The sequence below is a fragment of the Tympanuchus pallidicinctus genome, unplaced genomic scaffold (genome assembly GCF_026119805.1).
Source record: "Tympanuchus pallidicinctus isolate F22 unplaced genomic scaffold, pur_lepc_1.0 scaffold3, whole genome shotgun sequence".
Taxonomy (NCBI): Eukaryota; Metazoa; Chordata; class Aves; order Galliformes; family Phasianidae; genus Tympanuchus; species Tympanuchus pallidicinctus.
Window position 1 is genome coordinate 8,963,839 of NW_026294747.1, and position 26,363 is coordinate 8,990,201.

Genomic DNA, 26,363 nt, shown 5'->3' on the forward strand with positions numbered 1-26,363 from the left:
TTGTTGCTGGCACACTATGATGTTGTCAAACTCTACATGGAGCTGACAATGGACCTGTTAAGAATACATAAACTGTATTTAGATATCAGCTTATAGTCATGATTTGCTCCTTATCCTGAGGGACAGTATGGCCCAGGAGGTTGCAATCCACATAGCTCAGGTTTGCTTTGCTGTCAGCAATGGAGGCAAATTGTTGGTATGCTCCAAAAGCCTGGGTAATCCTGGGTGGAGCTGGGCTTGGTAGGTCAAAAGGATCACTACAGGCAACCCTAAGGATTGTGTGCTGTGTTTTTCCTGGCTCCTCACTGTGGAGAAGGAGGTCACCTGCCTCTCACCCCCCACTCACTTCTCCCTTGGCCTACTACACACCCCTGAAACTCACCTCCACCATCTTAAGTAACAAGAGGCAAAACACAGCAACCACACTATCACCACCATCTTATGTACCAGGGGGCACCAAGTCCTGCAACCTCTGCCATCTTAACTAAATGCATAACACACCAAGCATTGCCACTTCTGCCATCTCAAGCAGAGGGCACCAACTCCTGCAAAGTCCACTACTTAAGTAGCAAGGAGCACCAATCCTAGCCATCTTAAGTAAAAAGATGCCACTTCCACCATCTTGAGCAACTACGAGACAACAAAGCAAACCCTGCCACTTCTGTTTTCTTACGTAACATAGGAGGCAAACATGGCCATTCCTTCTACCTCTGCCATCTTAGTGTTGGGAATATCCAAATAATTTATCAGGACGGTATCTCTGATAAAGCAGATTTTATTCACAATTGCAATGGCAGGCCTCCTGCAAGCAGGAGAGCACGCGTTACATCTTTTATGCCCTATCACTCGATGCTTATCTATTTCTCCCTTGGTTCCTCATTGGCTGAGTACTTCAGGTTCACAATCTTCCCGATGCTCAACTAAACATACGGATACTGGCTAAACATGAACTGTTGCTAGCTAAGCATGTATCACTAACTAGTTAACTTCTCACACTTGCTTATTTGACACTTGGTCATTCTTTTGAACATCTGCTTGTCCTTGCGTAGAGATAAGCTTGGAAGGAGGACAGGGGGGAGTATCTTGATGCCTGCCTGTTGCATCCCAACCTACCCACAGAGCAAGGCAATCCAGCCTTGTACAGAGGCCCTGGATTCTTTGATGTTTGTTAAGTCTGCTTTTCTTTTGCTGAGGGTCGCTTATCCAAGCAGAATAGCCCTACAGTATAGGTTACGAAATACAAATACATGGTGCTTTACTTCTTCAGATCAATTCCCCCTTTTTAATATCTAATGCAGAAACAACATTGCATTCCTACATTAGACAGCTGGGCGTGTGTACCCCTGTGACTTCCGCCATCTTAGAGGCAAAAAACCAACAACCCCAGCCATCTTCACCACCTTAAGTCACAAGGGGCATGATGTGGGAACCCCTGCTAGAACCAGCATAGGAGTACGGAGGGGAAAAGCATGGAAAGCTCCAGCACAGCTGCCAGAAGAGCTGTTCTGTTATCACTCCCCATGACAGCGCTGCCCTCCAGGTGCCTGATACTTTGCCAGACACGTCTGCCCATTGCACAGGCATGGGGGGCAGGTATGGGATAGACCAGGCTGGCTCACTTGCCCTGGGACACCATGTTGTTGTTGTTGTTTTTTAATGAAGACAAACTAAACCCCAAGTACTGTTGTGTATCCATCTGTGTTATCATGTGATGATGAAGTTCTGTGGTGCTTGTGAAAGCAGGGGCTGTGGGCAGACCTTGAGCACCCGCAGACACAGACGCCGTTACATTTACACTCCCATGGGACAGACGAGCACTGGGGGAGTGTTTATTCACGGTTTCAAACGAGATCCAGCTTCTCTTTCATACTTCTTTATTATCATTATTATTATTTTTTTTTACTAACGCGTTAAACTTTGTATGCTTCTTAACACTGGCTGTACTTCCTCTTAACAACAAGGCCGTTTATTTAACGCAACACCAATCCCTCTCCGCCCGGAACAAAGCGCCACTGCCGCAGCTTCCCGGGGGCCGCAATAATGGGAGGAAACGCCGGACGCGGACGGGCGGAAGGCGGAAGTGATGGCGGCGGCGCGGCGGCGCGGTTAGGCGGTGCGCAGCGGCGAGGAGCCCCGGGCCGACATGGCGGCCGGCCTCGGGGGCTGGCTGTGCCTCTGCGGGCTGCTGGCCGTGCTGGCGGGGCTGGGCGCTCAGGCTAAGGTGAGGAGCGGGTGTGGAGAGTTCTGTTTACTTATTCCGCTCATTGCGTTGAACTCTTGAAATAAATCTGAGAGGTGGTTTGCTGTCGGCTCTTCGTGTAGGTCGTACGCTCGGCGGTACGGGCTCAGCGTGTTGTTTGCTTTGCAGAATTCCGAGGACGTCCGATGTAAATGCATCTGCCCTCCTTACAAAGACCACTCGGGCCGTATCTACAATAAAAACGTTTCGCAGAAGGACTGGTGAGTTTATTATGGGGAAGTACAAAGAGCGGGGTTGTCTGTAAGTGTTCTGTAACGATGACAAAAGCATCTCTTGCACGACGTACTGGGCATTTCAGAATTCAGCTGTTGGAAGAGATGAGGCTCGAAACCCCTAACGTGTCTCCATCTTCTATTTTGGATTGCTTGTTCGTATGTTCTTCTGTTGCATAAGACTTAGAAGTAGTAGAAGGAAAAGGGGGGTTGTAATTTGAATTCAGGGACCAGAAATGGTATCGTGGTGAAGCAGCGTTGTCTGTTGAGCAGGACAGGGATCATTCTCTCCTCCTTCTCTGCTCTTGAAACCAGTCCTGATGTTTAGAGGTTGTTTTGGAGATCTGTTCCTCAAAAATCACAGTCAGAGAACGCAGTACATTCTCTCTCCTATATATATAAAAATCTTCTGTGTCTCAGCAGTGTGCTGTGTTTTGGGCTAGCCGTAGCATCTGTCAGGTTTCAGCTGAGTCGAGGACCTGTCTACATGAGCGGGGATGAGCAGCTGGGGAAGAAAGGGGAGATAGCAGTGATTTAAAACAGCATACTTTAGAGTTGCTCTGATATCCAAAGTGCTCAGGAATTCTTGGATCAACCTATAAAAATATGAAATACAATTTGATACATTGACTCTTATTCTTATATATCAAGAATTATTAGAAGACTTTTTAAGTCTGTTGAATAGCAGCCTGCTAGCTACTTGATTGTGAACATTCCATGCCCCTTAGCAGACCCACCAAAATAATTACAGGATTGAAGTTAGTGATACAGATATGTATTAAGAGCTACGCCTTGACTTACTTATTTGCAGAAGAACGGTGAGAAACAACAGTGTAAATTTCAACCTGTGTTAATGAACGTAGAACATACTGTCTAATCTAAATTACTGTTTTTGTCCCATGTGGTTAACTTAATGTTATTAGGCCTGCTATGACAAATCAGTCATAGTGCAGCAGTGAAACATACTGAGAGAGCTCCAGCTGCAGCTGGGATCTCAGAGCAACACTGTTAATAGCTGTGTTGCCCCTGCGAATGAAGTTGATTTTTTTCAGTGGATATTGCTTAGCATTTGCCTTACTGTCAGAAAAGACCTCGCTTTAAATCATATTGTCAGTGATTGAAGGAAAAGTTGACTTTGTGGACTTTGCGCTTTTCATGGTGACACATAAATGGTGCTTACAGAATCTCAAAAACCCGTTTTCCAATCTTAAATTTCATTGTGTTGAGATTGTTTCTTGTGAGACCACCTGGGAATGTTTCATGTCTTCTTGTTCCAGTTGCCTTCTTGCTACTTTATAAAGGCTTAATTCCTAGGTCATGTGCAACAAAGTAGACAATTCTAGTGTCACACCTGGGCTTCTGCATCTGTGTGGGTGGCTTGTTACTATATAGAACAAAGTGTCATGCTCTTTCCTTCAGGCATTTAGATCTTGTCTGAGGCAAGAGCTGGAACAATTTTTAGTGTCTTTATGACTTACATTCAGTATGGCCACTTACTGCCCCCTTATCTGGACGTAAAATGAAAATTTAATCTTTAATCTTGTAGCCTGCATTATGATACCCTTATTTAGGTGTATCACTTCTTTCACAGGATTGGTCCCTTTTTTTTCATCCTCACAGATTGTCAAACAATACCTTTAGTTAACATCAGTATGAGCTGACAGTACTCCAGCACCAATAAAAGTGTTCTCCATTTGAGAGTTTGGAGCTACTGCTGGCAATTCAGTCCTGACAAACAACACACAATGTTTGGATAGGCAAACATTGTGCTGTATAAGCCTAAGCACCTACATGGCATTCAGTTAAATAACCCACTGTGGAAGAAATGCATTGGTATTTCATGTCCAGAGGCTGACTGCTTTAATAGTCACAGACGTGGTGGGAAGGAAGATGCCCTGTCTGCTTTGGAAGCTGAGCAGAAACTGTACTTTTGACTTCCTAGATTCCCTAGGAAGGAAAGTTTCCTTGGTGAGTGCAAGGGAGAAAGGTGCTAATATGGGGGAAGTTGAGTGGCAGCACCCTTTAGGAAAGGATTAACCTTTTCCACGTATATCCTCTTAAATTGCCATGGAATCACAGTCCAAGGAAACATATAATCAAAACTGTAAGATTCTGAGAGCTTTTACCCTCTGTAGCAGCGTGAAACTAAACTAGAGAAAAAACTTGTTGATATTATTTGATATGTTTACAGTAACAGATGTCCTGCTGTAGCCAAGCAACATGCTGGCTTATTCTCTACTTGAGCAACATATTGACATAACCTTTACAGAAATTTCCTAGTTAATTACTTCTATGTATTTCTGATTTTGCATATTAAGTGTAGCACTCTTTTGCAGAGGAGTTTGTAATTCTCATGTCAAATAAATGGAAAAAATGATCCCTCCATGCCTCTCCAGAGATTGTGATGTGACACTCAACAGTTCTAGTTATAAAGGAGTAATACCAACAAAACAGAAGAGAGAAAAACTGATGCCTGGCCACGTGGCTTGGCGACATTTTCAGGTAGCCCAGTACAGAGTTGAATTGTTAGCTGCTGCTATCACGTCAGAGACTTTGTTTTGTTACCTGCTTCTGCCTCCATTAATGCTGAGTTGACAGGGATCAAAGTGAAATTTGTTCTATAAGTGCTCTGCAAGGAGCTTGGGATGTTAACTGAATAACCAAACTGAGTCAGCAAAAAACTCAAATTATTTAAGTTATTGGTGGAAGTAGTGGTGCAAGTTGTTATATCATGGCAGCTGGATTTTAGTACTGTGCTGTAGAGTGTTCATAGCATTGTCAACTACATTTGTTGGTATGGGAACCATCTAAGAGTTTGTGATCTTTCACAGAATCACCAGGGTTGGAAGGGACCTCAAGGATCATGTAGTTCCAACCCTCCTGCCTAGCAGGGCCACCAAACGTACACATTCAGATCAGGTTGCCCAGGACCCCGTCCAAAGACGGGGCATCCACAACCTCCCTGGGCAGCCCGTTCCAGGGCCTAACCACTCTCCTTGTAAAGAACTTCCCCCTAACATCCAACCTAAATCTTCCCTCCCTCAACTTGGATCCATTTCCCCTAGTCCTGCTGTTGTCAGCCCTTCTGAAGAGTTTACTCCCCTCCTGGGTGTAGGTTCCCTTCAGGTATTGATAGGCTGCAATGAGGTCACCCCGCAGCCTTCTCTTCTCCAGGCTGAACAAGCCCAACTCCCTCAGCCTGTCCTCATAGGGGAGGTGCTCCAACCCCCTGATCATCTTAGTCGCCCTCCTCTGGACCCTTTCCAAGATCTCTATGTCTTTCTTGTACTGAGCAAGAACTTTCAAGTACTTTCAAGTTGAAGTATGTTTTCCTTTCTTGTTCCAGTGCTTTGAAGTGAATGCTGTTTATTCATAATCTTGTTGCTTTAATAAACGACTCATCCAATGTCTGCTTTTTTTCCTTATGCCTATAAACATGTGATGGTAAGAAAAAACGAGCTATTGTTCACAAACACCAAAGAGAGGTTAATCTTCCTTCAGATACAGGAAAAAAAACAGAATAAAGCTCTTTAAGTATTAGGAGGAAAAGATATGTAATAGCTAGAATTGAGTTAGAGATGTCTAAAACCAGCTGCACCGTTTGAACTGGTCCTGTCTTTCTTCAGTGATTGTCTTCATGTGGTTGAGCCCATGCCTGTCCCTGGACCTGATGTAGAAGCATATTGTTTACGTTGTGAGTGCAAATATGAAGAGAGAAGCTCCGTCACAATTAAGGTAAACCATGGAATTCTGTTGTTATATATTAAATTCCTCAACTGAATAGTAAATGTAACTTTTTAGAGAAATACTCTTTTTAAAGGGAGAGCTCTTCTAAAGCAGTCTTAAGATTATTATTTTTTTTTTGTTAGTTGTTCATAACTTTTCTTGAATAGTAATAGTAGAATCATGTTATAACTGAAGGGGTGAGCTTAAGAAGTTTAAGTTCTCCTGTTTTGAGATTAAGCTTTATACTTGGCTGGGATTTTGAGTGTGCTGTGGTATTTTGTCAAGCTTTGAACTTCGTATTTTTCTCAGTGTTCTCCCATTATTCACTCTTGCTCTCTTGATGTAAATTTACTTTCTATCTTGCCAATCTAAGAAGAGCAAAATTGATCCTGTTTGCTTTATCTGATGATTCTTCATACTTATCCTGTAACCACCATTGAGCCCCTGGAGTGAATAGATTATATAGTGCATGTTTTCTTCTATTATACTGATTCCTTTTTTAGGAGGCTTTTCGGGATTTTGCGTTTTTCCCCTTCTCCTGTTTCATTGTGAGCTCTGTGACTGAATGTGGATCTATGCTAGAGAATGGAGACCATACAGGAACCCCAAAATTTGTGACCAGTTTAATTGCTGTGGATTAGTAGTCTTGATTAAGGTGAGAGAACACCAGGTTGTTTCAAGAAGGATAGCATAGGACTTCAGCAAGGCCTCACTAAGAGAGACTTTGTTTCAAGCTAATTTATCTGTCTGCCCTTAAACCTTGTAATACCAATTTAATAGGTGATGGCTTTTTGCTGTTCATGAATTTCAAGTCATAGTGACGCTACTGTGTCAGGCTCATCAAAAACTTTGACTGTACAGTTCTTTTGTTCATCACTGCCTGGTGAGAGGTGGCTGAGGTAATGTCATAACTCTGGGATAAATAATGTTTGTGTTGTGCAGGTTACAATCATCATATACCTGTCTATTTTGGGGCTACTTCTTCTGTACATGGTGTACCTTACACTAGTGGAACCCATTCTGAAGAGACGTCTCTTTGGACATTCACAGCTCATACAGAGTGATGAAGACATAGGGGTGAGTTCATCCAACCACTTGTATGCGTGGGTTAATTCTTAAGTGATTATTTGGGAAGATTTTTTTGCAAGGTAATTTAAATTCTTTTCCTGAAGGGAGAGGATGATCTTCGCTGTAGTCAGAAAACCACGTGATGATTCTGTGAAGCCATGCTTTCATTTTTCACTTGTCTAGAAAGTATTAAGATGAGGATTGCTTCTGTTAGTTGCTACAGTGTGCTTGCTTTTTCCTCTGCCTTTCCTCCGCCTTTCCTTTCCCACTGAAATTGAGGGTAGCTAGCTTGCCAGTACCATCCAACTTATCTTTGATGCTATCCCTTTCTCCATTTATTTTATGGAGGAAACATACTGCTATTGTGATTTTGCTTCTGTACAAATGAAGTGATTTGTGATCTTTGAACTTACTGTTCTAGATAAGTCCAACTGCATAATCTTTTATATAAGTTCATAGCCGTTTAGTCTGGGACTGTCTTGATTTTAGCATATTTCTTAGCTCAGTGATGCCCATATGTGCCATTGTAGACATCCCCTGAGATCTTTAATGTGAATCATTCTCCTGTTAAGAATCATCACTGAGCTATTCTGTACAGAATTATGTCACAGATACATATCAATGTCTTTTAAAAGCATTCAGGAACAACAGCAACAACACAAGTACTGTGAGGTGTATACATATAAAAGGGCAAATAACTATTTAATATGGGATGTAGTTATGTTATTTTTTTATTATGAAGTTTACACACGGTGCTTTCTGATGTAACTTTAGGAACGTGACTTTGTCCAAAACAATTTGACAGCCAAAGAAGAAGTTCAATTCCAACCCTTACTGTTTATAACCTGCTTTTATTTATTAGAAGAAAACAAAGCTTTGCGGGTATTGATGGAAAACAGGCAGAGTAAATATTAAATAAGCTCTCAGTTATTGTTGAGCTCTGTCACCTAAACAGCTGTATTTACACTTTACTTTCAGACAGCTTGGTACAATAGGTTTGGTTTGGTAAACAGTGGAGTGTGTTGGTTTTACATACAATCTTTATATGAACATCCTGAACTGCCATACAGTAACAGGCTGAGAGCTGGCAAAAAACTGACTAATTCACTCTTTAAGTGACATTAAACAAAGTACATTCATGACAATAACAGGAGGGTCCTGGCATCGTAGTCTGTCTTAGATTTGATTCCAGCAGCTACTAATGGATGCAAGTCTCGTTTGGGTAGTGAGGCACTGGAACAAGTTGTCCATGGAGGCTTGGATGTCCCGTCTCTGGAGACTTTCAAGGCTGGGTTGGACGGGGCCCTGGGCAACCTGATCCAGTGATTGGCGACCCTGGCTGTGTTAGAGAGTTGGAGCTCAGTGATCTCTAAGGTCCCTTCCAACCTAAGCTGTTCTATGAAATTGCAGTGATACAATTGGGTCTATTTGGGAAATATTTGGCAGTTACTTGGGATGAAAAGTATCGTTTTAACTATCTGAAAACTTGCTTTGTCGTTATGACTGACTAATTGGCTAAAATAGCTCATTTCACCTTAAAATCACCAACAAAATAAAACAGTTAATTCAATTGCTCGATGGAATTATTGAGTGTGTTCTTTGGATCTTTGCTGTTCCAGGATCACCAGCCATTTGCAAATGCTCATGACGTGCTAGCTCGATCTCGGAGCCGTGCCAACGTGCTGAACAAAGTGGAGTATGCCCAGCAGCGCTGGAAGTTGCAGGTCCAAGAGCAACGCAAGTCTGTTTTCGACCGTCACGTTGTGCTGAGTTAATTCTCTCAGCAGCAACTCCAAGAAGTAAAGCAGGCAAACCGAAAAAACTGACTTCTGTCTCCCTGAACCTATCGCTTCAAAAGGGTTTTCTGCAATTGTTCTTTTCTGATTTGAAAAAAAAAAAAAACAAACCACCAAACATATATATATGAAGTATTTAAAATTTGAAAGAATGTACTGAGCAGGAAGCAGATAAAAGAAATTAGTTAACCAAAAGCTAGAAATCTTTACATTTTCAGTTGTCTCTTACTAATAAAACTGAAAAGAAAACAAACCCTGAGATAGCTTGCTTTGTTTGCTACTGTGATACTTTATTTATAGTTGTGACTTAACGGTGATTTTTAACTATATATTTCTCTTTATTATTTATGTGGTTAAAAGTACCTGGGAACATAGTAACTACTTACAACTCACCACTCTCTTTATGTAAAGACCTTTTGTAAATATATTTGGATTTTTCTTCAGGCTGATGTCACATTGGAAATTGAAATCTTGCAGTGCAGATGTCATGTCAGAGAGCAGAATTTTGATTGGCTGTATTCATCATTTGGTTGCTTGCACTTGTATTTTCAAAGTGCTTGTATGTCAGGTGGTCTCAGAAATAAGGCTGAACTTAAATGGACACTGACTCTTTGAGCTGCACACTTGAACTACTGTGATGTAGATAAACTCAAATGCACTTCAAGGCAGTGTTGACATTTCGTTCTATTTTGCTTTAAAGCTTAATATATTGTATGTGTATGATATCTTTTAAAAGAGATCTTCCTTTCTTCTCATGGGTAAAGTCTCAGGAGTTAGTATATGATGAAATATTTATTATAAGAAATCTTTCTGCATTTGTTTGGATTGATGGTAGAAGGCACATAATTTCTTGAGCACCTGTCATCCTGGGAGTTAGGTGTATTTTTCTATCTGTGATTCTGTGTTCATCTCTCTTAAGAGGTATACAGTTGCTAGATGACTAACTTTCATATATTCTCTTTGGAATGTAACAATTAAAACTGATTTTTGAAAAACAGATGCACATTATCTAGATGTCATCATTTTCTCCCTCATTACACTTGCGTGCAAATTGCATTTATAAAAAGTTAACTGAAAATGCTTCTGAATGGAAATATGCAGTTGTTTAGTGCTTAGATAAGGGAAAGAATGGCACAACAAATTGCTGATTGAAGGAAGGTTTTAATCCCTGAAATTTGGCTAGGCATGTTTAGTTATATTACCATGTTGGAATGATTTTCATTTCCAGTGCTGAAGGAAATGGTACCATGGAACAGTATTGTATATTGGCAGGTACAGGTTTGGCTTTCATAATTGCCAGAGTGGGAGCAAAATAGTGTGGAAAATAACTGTTCCTGTATACTTATCTCTTCAGTACCTTGAGTGGAAACATAAGTTGTCCCATAACATTTGCAGTGACTACATGTTTTTGGCAGATGCAGGTCTTCATTGTCTTGTCAGTCCTGTAGGCTTCCGAAACCACAATTAATCTGAGTGTAATTATAACAGGCACCTAATTAGTGGAGATGTAGGGTTCTCCCTCTAAGTACAAAACAGCACAGGGTGTATTGACAGGATAAAAGCAAACAAACAAAAACACAGTTGTGTTTGGCATCTAACCCTGATGAGTCAATGATCGGTTATGACAGCGATGTACATAGGATGCCCTAAGGAAAAATAACTTGTTTGTTGCATTTGTGCCTACCTATCAGTTCTAATAGTGCCCTACATCTTGGCTGCATTTCTGATCGGGTCTGAAGCTGGAGTAGAAGGAAGATGCAGAACTTTGCTCCAGATGGGAGGAGGTTAGGTGGAAGGGAATTAGGGCTGATATTTGAGTGTAGTGTTGAGGCTTTGAGACAGCAAAGTGGAATAGAACTTAAAAGAACTTGAAACAAAGCAGATCTTGTGAGAGGACCATAAAATGTAATATTAATTTCATCCGTGCTCTTATTCAAATGTGTGTTCATTTTAACTAAGTTCTAGCTGATAATTAAATAGATGTTAGTGTATGAAGCTCCAGTAAAGGAAAATACTGCTTGAGTAAACTGTAACAGGGCATAAGCAAAGTATGTTCCTGATTTACTTTTTCAGGTGATCCAGTTGTGTTCAATACAGTTTTAAAATTTCTAGTCCTTAATGCCAAGTCTTGTTGCCATCATAGCTGTGGTGTGGGTGGAAAAGGCAAACCAGAAATGAGCAGATCTAACTGTAAGCTACTTTGCATGTTGTCAATTGGCTATAAATTGCAGGAGTCATTGACTCAGTCGAACAAAGTGCATTCAGGTAAGAGAACGGTGTATTGCTGTATCTAGCTACAGGTCTGCACTGAATATCCATGTTTCTCTAAACCACTTCTATCAGCCAGTCAGTAACAATGCTTCTGTAGCTTTTTAATTCGTTGTGTTTAATGTGATCAATTACTACATTACATAAGATGCAAGGAAACTGGAACATTAACTTTTTCTTCAATATCGTTTAGATATTTTCAGGTATTATTCAGCAGTCTTAAAATTAGCGCGTCTTGTTTCCTTGGATTTCACTTTGCTCTGAAGATTGGTGAGTCTCTGCTCTGATGGGAAGAGGATTCTAACATGTGCTCAGTGCAGACAGTAAGGCAGCAGACAAATGTTGTATGGAATGCTGTTATCCAGCAGAAGTGTCGGTGCAAAACAAACACTGCAAGTATCACAGGGGGCTGTGTTTTTTGGTTTCTTGCTGTATGTAGATACTTTACTATTCACTTTTTGCTATTCAGTGACTTTATTTCGTTCTGACAATTTTCTACTGTGACATCTTGAAAATATTTTTAGAATAACACAACTTGTGTTAAAAAAGAGAAAGATGATTATCTACTGCTTTTGTTTTATGAACGTATATATTCACTTCTAATCTTTCAGTATCTCTATTAATTCAAAATGAACGTGTCTGTGTGCCATCAGTGTGCCTATACAAAGATCCATTTAAGATGCATGTGACTGTCTCTCTTATCTAACAACATGCTATAAAGGAACTCTGAACTCCCAAGATTTCTGTACTGAGATCCATTTTGATAAGAAAATAACAAACAGCACTGAATACAGATGTATGTTGATGGAATATGTTAGATTGGGTTATTGAGTGAAAATTCTCTTACTGTTGAAAGTGGCAGGTGTGAAATGATTAGAAAACATTAAAATATCTCTATCCTTGTGAGGGATTAAGATAATCCAGTTTGCTATGGAACTGTGCTCTGTATATTTGAAACTTTTCAAGATTGTTGTGAGTAGTGCAGTCTAGATGTTTCTGGTAACCTAGTTTGTGTTGTGTGCTTTTTCTTTTGTAGAGGGTATAATCTAAGTATTTTAGAAAGCCAAGTATAGATGAGGAAGACGTTAAAGGAGCATTTTTGGATAGATTTTGTTGGGAAGTACTGCTTGCAATTGGTAAGGATGGATCTTAATTCTTTAAAAAATAACAATATGCTTTAGATACATTTTTAAGTAGCTATTATGTAAAATAATTTAAAATTGAAATTTAGTATTTCATCTCTGTGTTTCTCCACTCATCTGTGTATTAAACAACAGGACCCAAGATGATGTCGGGTTCAGCCCTAATTCATCCTATAGGCCTTTCCTAAAACTTAGATGAAGAATAAATTGAATACTTTGCAGACATAAATTTGACATCCCTTCTGGGATCCCTGCACAAGTTTTGCATTGAGTCAAAACAGTACAGTGAATGAGATATCAAATGAATAGAGAAATAATTTGTCCTTGAAGATTTTTTGGTACAAGTAGAGACTGTCACTGGAATTGTCAGTGGGCTGGAGAGAGTGCTTTCAGTGTTGGCCTGCTTTATGTTTTCTGTAAAGATGAAAGTTTAGAGCAAGCTAGATTTCTGTGGGGCTCATAAAGGTAGATCTTTCTCATTTCTAAAGCGGAAATGAAAGGAGAATGTTTGCTCTTTCCTTTAGAAAGTGTTAATAGTTTTCTTCAGATCTGTTGTGCATTTTTTAAAATCACTGTAGCCAATTTACATCCTCTTTTTTTTTTTTTTTTTTTTTTTTTTTTTCCAAAGAGGATGTTTTCTGCCATCTGTTGTTCTGAAATGTTGCAAATACATTAGAAGTCTCACCTGGCAAATGCGCAGGTGAATATTTTGTCCTGTCCAGTATGAGTTGTTTAAAGTGTTTTGTAATTATGCGTTTCCAGGTTAAATGCAGAACCTGATGGATGGGAAAAGCTACTGTAATCTCATGGACAAGTTGTCCATCACTGCTGACACTCAGTGCATACAGCTGCCCCGGCCTTTCTGTGCAGACCCACTGGTCATGTTTCACATGTACCCAGAAACACCAAACCAGGTCGCTTGCTCTGAAGATCTGTCATTCCTTCCTTTCATGTCTGAGCATTTCATCACAGAGAACTTCTACACTGAGCCCTGTGGCTTTTCCTACCAAATACCCCACTGCAATTACAACAGGAGTGAGTACTCCTATGGGCCGGCTTTCATCAGGAAGAGGAATGAGAGGGAAAGGCAGAGAGTTAAATGTGTCAATGAAGGCTATGCTAAATTGAGACATCACCTACCTAAGGAATACTTAGAGAAACGGCTCAGCAAAGTAGAGACTCTCCGTGCAGCAATAAAATACATCAGGTACCTACAGTCTGTTCTGTACAGTGATTCCATGGCAGCAGACAAAAATGTCATGGAGCCAAGCCAAGCACCTAAAGCAATTAACAAACAAAGCCAATTTTTGAAGGCTATCTAAACTGTTCCAAATCAAGGGAAAGATGTCCTGGATGGGAGCCTGGTAGCCACTGCTATGTTGTTTATGATGTGCACCTTCCTGAAACATCTAGGAGATCATAGTACGCATCGATACCAGCCCACAGAAAAGTATTTTAGTTTTGCAGGTAGTAACTGTGCTTACAGAAGCGTGACTGGAAAATCACATCTGAGTGGCCTCAGATAATTCATGGAAATTGGAAAGCACATCTAAAATAGTAACCGAACAAAAAATACAATACCTATAAGTGTGAATTAATTCTATGTGCCATCACATTCTTTGTGCTTTGAAATAAAATAAAGTCTTTCCAGTGGTGAGGCTAAAATTCCTTTATTGTTCTGTACTGTGACTGGTTTGCTCTCATGTGCCCTTTCACGGAAGTTTTTTTGTTCTTATTGCCAGTTTTTCTCTTGGAAAGCGAGGAGATCTTTATAAAGGTTCCCAGGAATGTTATTCAAAGACAACAAAATGGATAAGTTAGTTTAAAAGTGGAAGGAAAAGGGGAGCAGTTCTCTGAAACACTGTCACTGGGCGTAGGAAGAGCATGACATCTTGCAAATGCAGTTTTATTCCTATGAGTAAAAATGTTGATTCTTTTAAAACTGTTGATTCTGCCTAATTTCTATCCAAATTCTATGGAAATTTGTTTCCATCTCTCTGTGCACTTAAAAATTAGGACTGGTTGCACAATACAAAGAGGGTTGGCAAGATTCTGGCCTGGAAAGGATTGTGTCCTGTGAAAGAAATTCTTCTGGGACCCTCTTCCCCTTAGTCTGTTTCTCTGTGTTATCTGATGATTTCAGCTAATCAGTGTAGAACAGATTTATGCCAAGATGGTGAAGAGAGTTTTATCTTGTGATTAGCAAAATGTTCTTAACGTTTGCTGTGTGTCAGGATTGGCATTTAACAGCAATTCGGCTGGCAACATGAGAGCAGTTTGTCTCTGGTTACAGCAAAATGTAGAGAAAACAATTCCAGACTTTGTAAGAGCTGGCAGTCCTTAATTACAGTCATCCATCCCTCTGTTCTCATGTTTTAATAGTAGTGAATTGAAAAATGCCTACTAAACGCAATTAAGTATTTCCCTGCCTGCACTGCACAGACATATCACATATCGAGGTGTGTACATTTGTGAAGGAGGAAATGAAGAATAGGGAGCGCAGTAGAGATTAGCAGGAAGATTTCTATGTGATTCTCTGACATTTTGGAGCAGGTTGCCCGAGAAGGCTGTGGGTGCCCCATCCCTGGAGGCATTCTAGGCCAGGCTGGATGTGGCTCTGGGCAGCCTGGTCTGCTGGTTTGTGACCCTGCACATAGCAGGGGGGTTGAAACTCAATGGTCGTTGTGGTCCTTTTCAACCCAGGCCATTCTATGATTTTGGTTTTGTACATGCTTTGGAGGAAAGGGGGAGAATTCAGAAATTCTTCCCCTTTATTATGGAAAAGAGAAGTTTGCAAAGGGATTCGATCTCAGTTCCTCCCAGCATTGGCTCTCCTTGTTTGAACCAATATATTTGTGGTGGTGCTTTATGATCATAAATCTGAACTGCAGCTTTGAAGGATGATACATTTCTTTTACCTTATGTTACTATGCGAAGGGCTGGAGGATGCTTTGCCCTTTTGTAATCCTTTCTTTGCCCCCATGGTCTCCCAGTGCGATAGCTGGATGACCAGAGCTGCATTCAGCAGCAATTGGGCTGGTACATGGCAGGCAAAGGGTCGTCTCTGCAGCGGGGTCAGGTCAGCACGTCAATTCCTAGTGGTAGCCATGTTGCTGACCTCCTTAGCAACTAGAAAGTGCTGGCAACAAATGCTTCCTGCATCCAGCAGGGCAAAAGGACAAGGTTTCTATCTCAAGACTAAATACAAACGGTCAAGATTTAGTGTTATCAGTAGCTGGTAAGTTTGAAATACTTCTGGGTCCAAATGTGTGGAACTGTTCAGGAAATCTCATAGTGCTCCATAGTTGCCTTTGTCAGAGCCCTGCTTTGTACATCTATGCAATACTTGGCTCTTGGCAGGACAGCTCTGAGCAGCTTTACAGCGGGCTTTAACACGTACTGGAATTTGCATTCCTTTAGAAAACATAATGGATTACAGCTTTTTGTAATAGGGGAGCTTGTGTAGTATGAGTTTGATGTGTTGGTTTGCTCTTTATAAGACACGTTTTTCAGCAGTTATTTACTTGCCTTTGTTGTGTTTGAAATTACATACCGTTTGTAGATGATAGAATCACTAATTGTATCTTTTATGAGATGAAATAAAGGTAAATTAGGCACTTGATTGATATATTGCTCACTCTATCACAAATTTTACCCTCAGCATGCTGAATATTTCTAAACAAAATATATTTATGTAAGATTATCAGAGAGCATCACCTCATGAATCCTAATGTGACAACCTCTGAGTAGTTACTGCTCATCAAATCTTAGCATCTCATTCTTCTGGTGGCAAGCCATAGTCCTACTGTTGCAAAACATGACAGGGCAGTGGGAGACCAAAATATTTCCTCTTAATATATCATAGGCAATTCTGTTCTAGCACTACAGTCAGAAGCTGTCTGCTCAACTATGAACTTCAGCTGCAGTTTCTCTTTTAGCTTGTAGAGCGGGGAGGGTTGAGCTGTCTCTGTGTATAAGGAAGTTCTAAAGGAGAGTGTAGGTGTAAGAGAAGAGCTGCGTGTTACAGAGAGGAACAAAAGCTGCAGCTAATTAAGAACGTTGCTTTCCTTAGGATTTCCACAGCAAGAGTGTTTCCCTGGATGTTTATGTCCCTTTACTAGATATAGATTTATAGACTCACAGACTTGTTTGTATTGGAAGGGACCTCAAAGATCATCCATTTCCAACTCATTTGCTGTGGCTAGGGTTGCCAACCACAAATTTGAATCACTGGAAGTCACTGAAGTCAGTGATATGGGTTCACATGACAAAACACCAGTCTGGATACTTTGAATTCAGTCTTTATTTCATGAGAGCAATTAGTAAAAGTTACTGAGATCTTGAGGGTAATCTGGAAAACATTTGCTTGACTTGAAAAATGCCAGCATGTTGTCTCTTTCCAACTACTGATAGCTCGTGTTTTAGTCTTGCAGGAAGCTGCCTTTGCAAGAATGGCTCATTTGGAAAGATTCCTGCCCATGGACCACAGGTGCTGCAGCATGATGCCAGCTCTGGACAAGTTCCTGTGCTCCAGTGCCATCCCTGCTATCCACCCCTGCTGTAGGAGCTCCTTTGCCATGCATTCTGCCTGGAACACCAAGACCCTTGCTCCCCTGCGGTAAAATTAAATTCTTGTTGGATCTGTGATTTGTTCCTTTGCATGATATCTAATAGGATAAAAAAGTCTGGGATGTGTCAGGTTAATACATTAGCAGCTTGAATATCATTTGTGCTTTCCTCACCCTTGTGCTGGCAGTTCTTGGACTGCATTAACTAAAATGATTTGCTACCCTGGAGATTATGGAAAGCAAAGCCTGGGGTAAACTTGCTATCAAAAAAAGAAGTCCTTAATGTTACTTGGATAAATAAAAGCATTTTGCATGAGCAGTGATCTGTGAAATGGTTCTAATTCTATGTGACAGGGAATTATTTCCCTGTTTTGAGCTTATACTGTCAGCTACAGTGCTTGAGTACCTCTAAGCTGTGCTTTATGCTGGAGCATCTTTTTCTCTTGCCTGATCTTAAGGATTGTATTAACTTGCCATGTAGTCAGAAAAGGTGTTAATGCAAGTGATCCTGGCCAAGGTCTCCAGCATATTCTTAGCTTTCTTCCTCTTAATCCCAAACCAAAGAGAACTGGGTAAAAAGTGGGAGTTCTACAAAATGAGGTGCAGTAACCTTGTTCTTACATCTTAGAGGATACATATATACTTTTGCTTGACCTACAAAATCTGATTTCTCTCACCACTGACCAATTTTCTGTTATTCAAGGTGCCAGTGGATTGGACGCTGCTTCCCCTCTCTTGGCCCAGCATGGCAGAGGCTGAGCATGTCACAGAGATCAGCCATCTTAGCCAAAAATGTCCCTGTTCTGGTGAGAGGGGAGCATGATGGATTTTATTACCGTGGTACAGTAAAAGAGGAGGTGAAGGTGAGCAACAGTCTCTGTGCTGTAGTTATGTGGGTGTACGCTGTCAGTCAGATCTGTTCACCTGCGGGTGGGCCATCCACTGAACTCAGGTGAGGTGGGTGAAGTCAGCATGGCTGGAGGACACCCCTCTGCCTTTGGCAAAGACTGAATGTGGTGGATGCAGGCTGCAGCAGTCCTTGTGCACTGCCTGAGTTCTGTGTGCACAGCAGGGCCTCATCTCTGCTGGTGCTCGGCATCGTGCCAGGCCTGGATGGCATCAGAGCTGTTGTGAACAGTGTGCTGGCCACTGTTGTGTATAGACACATAGCCACCAGCGCAGGAAAAGTGTTTGGTGGTGTGTTATGTACACACTGCCAGCATGAGTCAGCTGCAGACCAATGGCACAGTGTCTTCAGAAATGTTAGTGAAAGCTGTAATTCGTCAGTTTGTTAGCACTTCAAACTTCAGGGGGAAAAAGAGTCTATTCTTTCTCAAGAACAGGGAAGTGTCTTGTTTCAGTGTTGATTGAAAGCCTCTCGACAAGCCTTAGCTTACAAGAAAATAAAAAATTGCAGCAGCTCCCCAGCAGTGAGTTCATGTTGTATAATGAGGAAGGACTTGGGCATGCCTAAAGAACAGCTTTAATGTGTCTGGTGCATGCAGTGTGCCTTGTGCCAGTGGGACTGTACCTAGTGATTATGTGACTTGATGCATAACTATGTGTTTTTCAGAGGTACTGTTTTTCTCTTGGTAACAGAATGAAAGGGGAATGTTCCTGGTAGAGTTTACCAGACCACTTCAGTTGCATGGAAGGCATTCGGTACATGTGCAAAAAACAGCAAAGGATGACATCCTGGAGTATGCCAATGGCATGAAGCATTCCTTGCTGCCAGGAGACAAAGTATTGGCACCTTGGGAACCAGATTTGGTGAGGTATGGCCCTGGAACAGTCCTCACGGGCATTGAGACAAGGGACCCTTTACGAGGTAAGAAGGATGCTGCCCTTGTCTTTCTTGCCTTGCTTGGGAACACAAGTGAGACTTTTGGGATGAACTCTGTTGTGCTATTGCCAGAGAGCTGTCGGTGAACTCACTGTAGCATTACTTAAAGCTTCCAGGAGCTGATGTGAATGATATGACCTTAGATGCATATCAGGTTGTAACCTTGCCTGTCTGACCCTAAGGAAGCTGTGACCCACAAAAACGTCACCTTCCATATCCACGGATCTGCAATTTCCTGTATGCTCAGGTGGGGCTGTGTCTGTTGCGTGAAGGACAATGGCCTTTTCCTGGTAGATCCAAATGTGGCAGCTCTCAGGAAGCATCCGTCTGTGCTAGAGTGCTCATGCTTTTACTGAAGGATGCATCCTGGGGGTGACCTTATCACCCAAGCGTGGTATTTCAGTGGCTCATTCATTTTCCTGTGTCTGACAGGCTCTGCTGACTGCTCAAATATGGGTAGCGTGCTCCCTGAGTGTTACTGCTAGCTTTGGCAGGAACAACAAAACTCAGCGAACATTGACTTGTTCACCTGATGAAAAACTGGGAAGAAAGATGCTGCCAGGTGTCACAGTGAGAGGTGATCACTGATGCTGCATCTGGCAGGACTAGAAAGCGTGTCCCAAGCTGCAGAGCCTGAGCTGTATGTGCTCCCTAAGCAGAATGGCTACTCACAGCTGCATGCCTTTTCTCCCAACAGCCTCAGAAGATGAAGAAATTATGGTTCAGTTCTGGAATGACAAGAAAGTGAACCTGCCACGAGGTGTAGCACTGTGGATCCCTCCTAGCCTTTGTGGGAGGATTGTGGAGATGATCCACATGCCTTTCTCCAGCAGGTTAAAGAGCAGAGAAAGTCCTGACACTAACTTGTGCATTTTTTCCTGCAGTCCTAAAACCACCTGGGTTCCTGTTTGTATTGCATGTAGAAACGCTAAGCACAGCTTGCTCTGCTCACCCTGCTGGCCACTTCTCCACTGTTGTTGTGGTGGTATGTGCTGTTCATCAGCCTGTGTCCACTCCTTCTGCTGCTGCCATGGCCGCTTTGATGTTTGGCGGCCTCTTCCACCCAAGTCTCAGGTCTTTCAGAGAGAAGCTGAAGAGGCAGAGCCCAGCAGCAAATCCTCTGCACACCTTCTAGAAGTGGAAGGTCCAAAACAAGAGGAGCTAGCAGCTTTGGCAGCACATTCCCCTTCTGACTCAGTAGGTGATCTAGAGGTGTTCCCCACTCAGAGTGCTGTAGTGGACGGTACTGTTAAAACAGACCCCAGTCATCCTGAGAAGCCCAGGCTGGAGGAATCTGCAGGACCCAAGTGGAAATACTGGAAAGGGAACCACTACAAGTCTCATGCCAGTAATTCAGGTACCTTGAAACACCCTAAAAAGGAAGGAGCAGCCAGAGGGAAATAGCCAGCATGTTCTGTGCCCCCCTTCATATGGGCTCTCACTTTACCTGTAGTTGATATAAATACCATACATTTGCCTGTCAGCTGCCAATGCTTTATTTCCTCCTCCCCAGCATTTCTGCCCCCTCGTCTTGCATGCTAACTCTTCTTCTGGCAACTCATCCAGTGGAAAACTATTAGAATCTCATGTGGAGGCAAGTGCCCCTTGCTGAGTTTCTTACTCATAATTTTCTGTGCATTTAATGATGCCAGCATCTTTATTAACCTTCATAGCTAGTCTAAGCAGAATCAATCACCCAAAAGAATTCCTTAGAGTGTTTAAAGTACATTTTTCTCTCTTAAGTGAACGCATCTGTTTCAATTCTGATTTCCCTATGCTTAAGGCTAAGATACAATTTTTTCCCCCAAGGAACTGGCAGACACAGCAGCATATGTGCAAAGGGCAAGTTAGAATCCAAAGCCAACTCTGTTGTAGGCATGTCCCATGTTGCACCACCTGAGCAGAGTGCAGTGTTGGAAACTACTGAGCAGCCTCCCAGAAGGCAATTCACAATGAGTGAAATAGTGAAATACCAGGATTTCAAGCTGTCATCAGGGGTAATTTGTATTAATATTGTAATTTGTATTTACTGACATGATCCGGTCTGTTTGAATGGAACAAGTATTCATGTTATTAGTTCAGAAATTGGCATTTCTATAGTAATTGCCTGCTATGGCCTTCCACCAATTTTATGATATGGAGGGGACTTTTCCACTAATCTAAAAAAAAATTATTAACTAAAATAAAAGTGAGGAGGGCCTGAAGCTCCTTGTTGGAATGGAAAAGGTTATGCCAGCAAACAGTGTGAGCAATCAGTAGAGACTCTACACTCAGAAACTAGCCACTTGTCCACTGACATTGACCCAATTAAGTCCTGCAGAAATAGAGACCAGTCATCTCTGGCCTTCAGTGTAAATAAAACCCAAGAAAAGACAGCTTATACAAAATTTTTATGCCAATATGCAACTCTAGACAGGTGTGCTCTGTGTTAGCCAAGTGTCATATCCATACACTGCTGACGTGCTTTGCCTTTTGGTAAAACTAGAAAGAAACCAGAGGAGCCTCATTCTAGCTCAAAACCAGCAGCATGAATCGTAGCAGTGGATACATGTGGTAACACAGAGCATTCATGGACTGCCAATGGATTTTTATCCTGTCTTCCAGGAGGAAGGTTCTGTAGCATCATGAAAGCAAAGATATAGACATACAAGAAAGAAAACAGAGTTGGACAATAAACATAAAACAATTTGCTTAGGAGAGGACAAACTTGGCAGTACAGACCGTAACAGCAGAGAACAGAGAGGGAAAGAACAGCAGAGCTCATGCTAAAGCAGGGAGAGATGTGATCCATCAGAATTCAGTAACTCTACAGCTGATGAAGTTCAAGAGCTGAAATTTCAGGTAAACTGCTTGTACTATTAGCAATATTACATTTATTAAGCAAATGAAGTTCTGATGTAGGCACTTCATAGGAGAGCTTTATGGATAACTGTACCGTTTTAATGACTGAGACGTGATTTCCAACCTGGTAACATTTCAGCATCCTCATTCTTTACTCTATGGTTAGTCTGCTGTTAAATTGAATTATTTGGGTGTGAGCTCTTTACATTTCTGAAGAGATCAGATAAACTAGTATTAGTGCTGAAAGCCTGAGCAGATGCAAAGCAAGGATCTAATAAACCTCCAATTTATCTGCTGTCCTCTGGTGCTAGCCAGAGGAATTCAGCTCACCAATTTCTCTGTGGGAAACCAGAAGAAACAGAGAAATTATACAACCTGACAACCCCAATTTTTATTATTATTATTTTTTTCAGTATTAAAGCAAACCAGAGAATAAGGAATATATAGCTTAACACAGTTCTGTGTGCAGTGTTCAAGCCATTGAATTTTATATTCCCCTCAACATTAACTGAAACCTTAATGCCATCAGCTACAACAGTATTGCAGACTATATAGAGCATGTCACTAATATTAACTGTGTTCTATTGAAAAAGGTAGCTAGGTGATTCTAAGCCTAGTTAAGAGCCTGCAGAGACAGGATTTGAAGTTTGTCTGTAGTTTAGAGTATCTCCATAGAAGGAGATTTCACAACCTCTGGGCAGCCTGTTCCAGTGCTCTGTCACCCTCACGGTAAAGCAGTTTTTCCTCATGTTCAGATGGAACTTCTGTGTGCCAGTTTGTGCCCATTGCTGGGCACCACTGAAGGGAGCCAGGTCCCACCCTCTTTATTCCTGTGCTGCAGATGCTTGTAAGCATTGGTAAGATCCTCTTTCAGTCTTCTCCCCTCCAGGCTGAACAGCCCCGGGTCTCTCAGCCTTTCCTCACACAGGAGATGCTCCAGGCCCCCCATCATCTTTGTGGCCCTGCGCTGGACTCTCTCTAGGAGATCCCTGCCTTTCTTGAACTGGGGAGCCCAGCTGTGGCCTCACCAGGGCAGAGTAGAGTGGGAAAGATCATCCATGCTGACCATTAAAAAATGCACCCCAAATGGCATTTTGTTTCTTTATCAGAATTATAAAAATGTGGACAAGGGAAATGTACTTGAAACGGATGGTCAGCTGCTCTAGAACTAGTGCCAGAGATGGTGTATGTGTCTGCATTCACACCACTGGGATCTCGTTCTCTATGGGTAAGAACATGACATGGACTTTCTGCCTGAGGGTAATACAAAAGAAGCAGGCATCACAAAGACCAAACTATGTATTTATTCCACTGATTGTATCTTTAATTGTTTCAAGCTTAAGAACCTGGAATTACATAGTCGCATGATTTGAATTAAGAGACACAATGTACAAACATTTATAAAATCAGTGTACAAAGTGGGTTGCACACAATTGCACTAAGTTAGCAAATAAATATACAGGCCATAAAAATGGACTCCCAAAGAAGAGGATTGTATTAAAATGCTAATAAGAAATAGTTACACACGATTCATTATATGCTTTAAAAAATCCTAGTATTTTATTCCCATGATTGCCAGCAAACGATAAATGTCATAGCACAAAAGTCAAATCAATGCTTTGTCCAGCACTGACATCCACCACGTGGGTTTGTTTCACCATGTCCTCAGAGGTTGCTGTGATAGAATAAATGCCAGGAGAGACTTCGATGTAGATGTCTTTGGAAGCTTTCTTGGTCTTTAGGGGACAGAGAAGGGGGAATAAATAGATTTCTTTACTATTTAGTCGTGTTAAATTTCCCACAAAAAGATAATGTTGGAATCTGAATTTAAAAAAAAGTCATTTAAACTGCTATCTAAATGTTCTATCTTTTGTTCAGAATATATGGGCAATATAGAGACAGAACTGTAAAGTGTTTATATTCACAAGTGTCACGTTCAAAGTATTTAATGATTTAATCCATGGAAATAATTAACAGGCTGTAATCTCTACTTGCAAAACTGAAAGCTGCCACCTTAAACTGTTTTGAACATAACAAAGGAAGTCATCCATACATCCAGTTAATCTCATCAATTCATACTATGGCACAGTTTCCATGGTTCTCATCTTTTGTGGCTTAGAAATTCCTGAAATTGATTTGGTGAGGTGTTTGGCTTTAAAAAACAATTAAGTTTTCTTTTCCTGGAGGAACAGCAGTCTTCAGAGAGGACTGTGTCAGGGCCAAGCATAACTGGCCGAGCAGCTGCTGCGTGCTTTGTTCAGCACAGGGAATGTGGCAGGAGCACAAATGAGGCAAGAGCAGAGGACTGATGGATTATTGCTGCTGGTGCAAATCACAGCAGTCCACGGATCATTCACAATGTTTTGACAGTCTGTATCAGCCCGAAATATGGGAGACTCTTGACTAGTTCTGCACTGGATGACCGGGGTCTGGTTTACAATTTCTTCTCAGAAAGAGTGGTCAGGCACTGGAATGTGCTGCCCAGGGAGGTGGTGGAGTCACCATCCCTGGAGATGCTCAAGAGATGTTCAGATGTTGTACTGAGGGACATGGTTCAGTGGGGAAATATTGGTAGTAGGTGGATGGTTGGACTGGACGATCTTGGAGGTCTTTTCCAATCTTGGTGATTCTATGATTCTATAATTAATTGTGTCAGTCTCTGCCTGTTCTACTCACCATCTATACTGTGGGATGGTGAACACACCATTCATTGATCTGTGCTGTCACAAGATCTCCACGTACATTTGAAAACAAATTATGCTGTAGACTTACACGTTGCTGGCAAGTTCTAGCTTGACTGGACGCTGCAGAAGCTGCACTTTTCTGGAAAGAAAAGGATAGTTTTCTGATTATAACCACACAAAGGTAAATTCAGGCCATCAGAGAGGGGATGCTCTGAGTCCATTTCAATTTCCCCTCTGCGACAGGACTGAAACCATGCTGTGGCTGTTGCCGCCAGCAATGGCCCTGCCCAACCAAAGGCTCAGACCAGTCCAAGTCTTCACCTGCCTCTGCTGTCAAACACACAAACGCGTGGCAAACCGGTGCCACAGACACCGCAGCTGTCCCACGCTGATGGAAGGAACAACCTTCCCAAGGACACCAAACCCTCCTCACCTTGTCTTCGGCGGACTGCAGCTCTTCCTCTCCCGCTTGCCGGCCGTGATACCTGCAGATGTGTCTCACTTCGTGCTCTCCGCACCTGCAGGCCGGCACAAGGCTGTAGTACTTCTGGACAACGGTGGGAACACAAAGCGTTACATAAGAGGCATCACAATCAGGTTCCCGCTGCCGCCCTGCCGCGCGGTGCTGCCACCTGCCGGCACACGGAGCGCCCCGCACCGCTCTGATCGGAAGGCGCAACGGCTCCCCAATACCAACGCCGTCTCGCTCGCCTTCGGTGTTACCGCGGTGCCGCCGGCTGAGCCGCAGGGCTTTTACCTCGCATTCCCGCGTGGCTTGGGCCATGAAACTCATGACGGAAGCGAACGCAGCGCTGAGCCGCTCCGAGTCTTCCTCCTGCCATTAAGCGCACGCTTAACGAAGCGCGGTGCGGCCGCGCGACAGAACGCGGTGACTGAGGTGGCTGCGCTCCCCGCCCCGCCCCACCCGCAGCACTGACCGGGGCCGAGGCCGCGCGCTCCCGCTCCCGCCGCCGCCGCGCCCGCTCCAGCACGGCGCGCGCCAACCCCGCCGTACGCCCCGCGCGCGCCCCGTCCATCCCGCCGCCGCCGCCGCGCGCCGTCACAGTGTGCGCATGCGCCGCAGTCCATCGTTCCGCCCTAACGCCGCGAGGGGGCGCACCGCCCCGCTCGGCGGAGAGGCCGGAGCGGGAGGTTCAAACGCAGCTCCCGGCTGAGATAAACGCGTCCGCAGCCGGCGGCGTGGGCAGATCGTGCTTATCGTGCTTGGAACCGCACCTTCGCACGAGGAGCCGGATGAGCTCCCCTCGTGCTCAGTCTCTTGAAATAGAATGGCGGCTTGCGAAACGCGGGGCGCTCGCACCAGGTTTCCTCGTTGTGGTGGGGGCGGCGGGTCAGCAGAGTTATCTTCGTTGCGTGCGGCGGCTCGGGGTGCGGGAAGGCTGATCGGCCCAAGGGGACAGTGAGCACGTGCTTAGCGCTGAAGCGCTGCTCCCGAACACTGTGCACACTCATCTCTGCGTGCGTGCAGCCCGCCGTGCAGGGCGCGCGTTGGAAGCACGTGGGCTGCCGGGCCCGGCAGGAGCTTTCCTTCCCCCGTCCTTCTAGGAGAGAGCCCGAGCGCTGTCAGTGTCTGAAAGACAAAACCGGCGCTCTCCTCAGGCAAGGCCGTCCCGCGGGCTCCCGGCTCTCCCCTCCTCCCGCTGCCCGCCGTGCCTCCCCTCAGCGCCGCTTCGCTCCGCTGCCTCCCGCCCGCTTTGGACGCGGCTCCCTGCCGCAGCCCCGCAGCCCCGCGCCGGGGCTCTTTGTTGGCGGCCGGCCGGCTGCTTCCCATTAATCTCCCGCACTGGCCGTGGCCGTCCCCACTTCCTGCCTTCGCATACTTCTCTCTCCCTCGATCTCAATCCCTTCCCTCCTCCTTCCCTTCCTCCCTGCCCCCTCCCCTTCTTTCCCTCTTCTCGGCTCCTCCAAAAAAGCTACAACAGCCCGTGCTGCGG

At 43.3% G+C, this 26,363-nt stretch overlaps 4 protein-coding genes across 4 annotated transcripts; 3 read left to right on the top strand and 1 right to left on the bottom strand.

The window, feature by feature from the left end:
- Positions 1–2,076: 2,076 nt before the first annotated feature.
- On the top strand, positions 2,077–10,059 carry TMEM9B (TMEM9 domain family member B). Its single transcript, XM_052696137.1, has 5 exons — positions 2,077–2,221; positions 2,369–2,460; positions 6,099–6,207; positions 7,141–7,275; positions 8,886–10,059. Exons 1-5 carry the CDS (start codon positions 2,144–2,146, stop codon positions 9,039–9,041), a joined length of 570 nt encoding a protein of 189 aa, XP_052552097.1. The 5' UTR covers positions 2,077–2,143; the 3' UTR covers positions 9,042–10,059.
- Positions 10,060–10,179: 120 nt separating this feature from the next.
- ASCL3 (achaete-scute family bHLH transcription factor 3) lies at positions 10,180–14,122 on the top strand. Its single transcript, XM_052696138.1, has 2 exons — positions 10,180–12,466; positions 13,235–14,122. The coding sequence occupies exon 2, from the start codon at positions 13,240–13,242 to the stop codon at positions 13,792–13,794; it is 555 nt and encodes a 184-aa protein (XP_052552098.1). The 5' UTR covers positions 10,180–12,466; positions 13,235–13,239; the 3' UTR covers positions 13,795–14,122.
- Positions 14,123–14,227: 105 nt separating this feature from the next.
- On the top strand, positions 14,228–21,787 carry CUNH11orf16 (chromosome unknown C11orf16 homolog). The gene is made up of 4 exons (XM_052696133.1): positions 14,228–17,090; positions 17,744–17,903; positions 18,640–18,868; positions 19,581–21,787. Exons 1-4 carry the CDS (start codon positions 16,924–16,926, stop codon positions 20,285–20,287), a joined length of 1,263 nt encoding a protein of 420 aa, XP_052552093.1. The 5' UTR covers positions 14,228–16,923; the 3' UTR covers positions 20,288–21,787.
- Positions 21,788–23,026: 1,239 nt separating this feature from the next.
- AKIP1 (A-kinase interacting protein 1) lies at positions 23,027–25,471 on the bottom strand. The gene is made up of 5 exons (XM_052696139.1): positions 25,347–25,471; positions 25,166–25,243; positions 24,842–24,955; positions 24,497–24,547; positions 23,027–23,460 (listed from the first exon to the last, which is right to left on the bottom strand). Exons 1-5 carry the CDS (start codon positions 25,443–25,445, stop codon positions 23,317–23,319), a joined length of 486 nt encoding a protein of 161 aa, XP_052552099.1. The 5' UTR covers positions 25,446–25,471; the 3' UTR covers positions 23,027–23,316.
- Between the last annotated feature and the right edge of the window lie 892 nt (positions 25,472–26,363).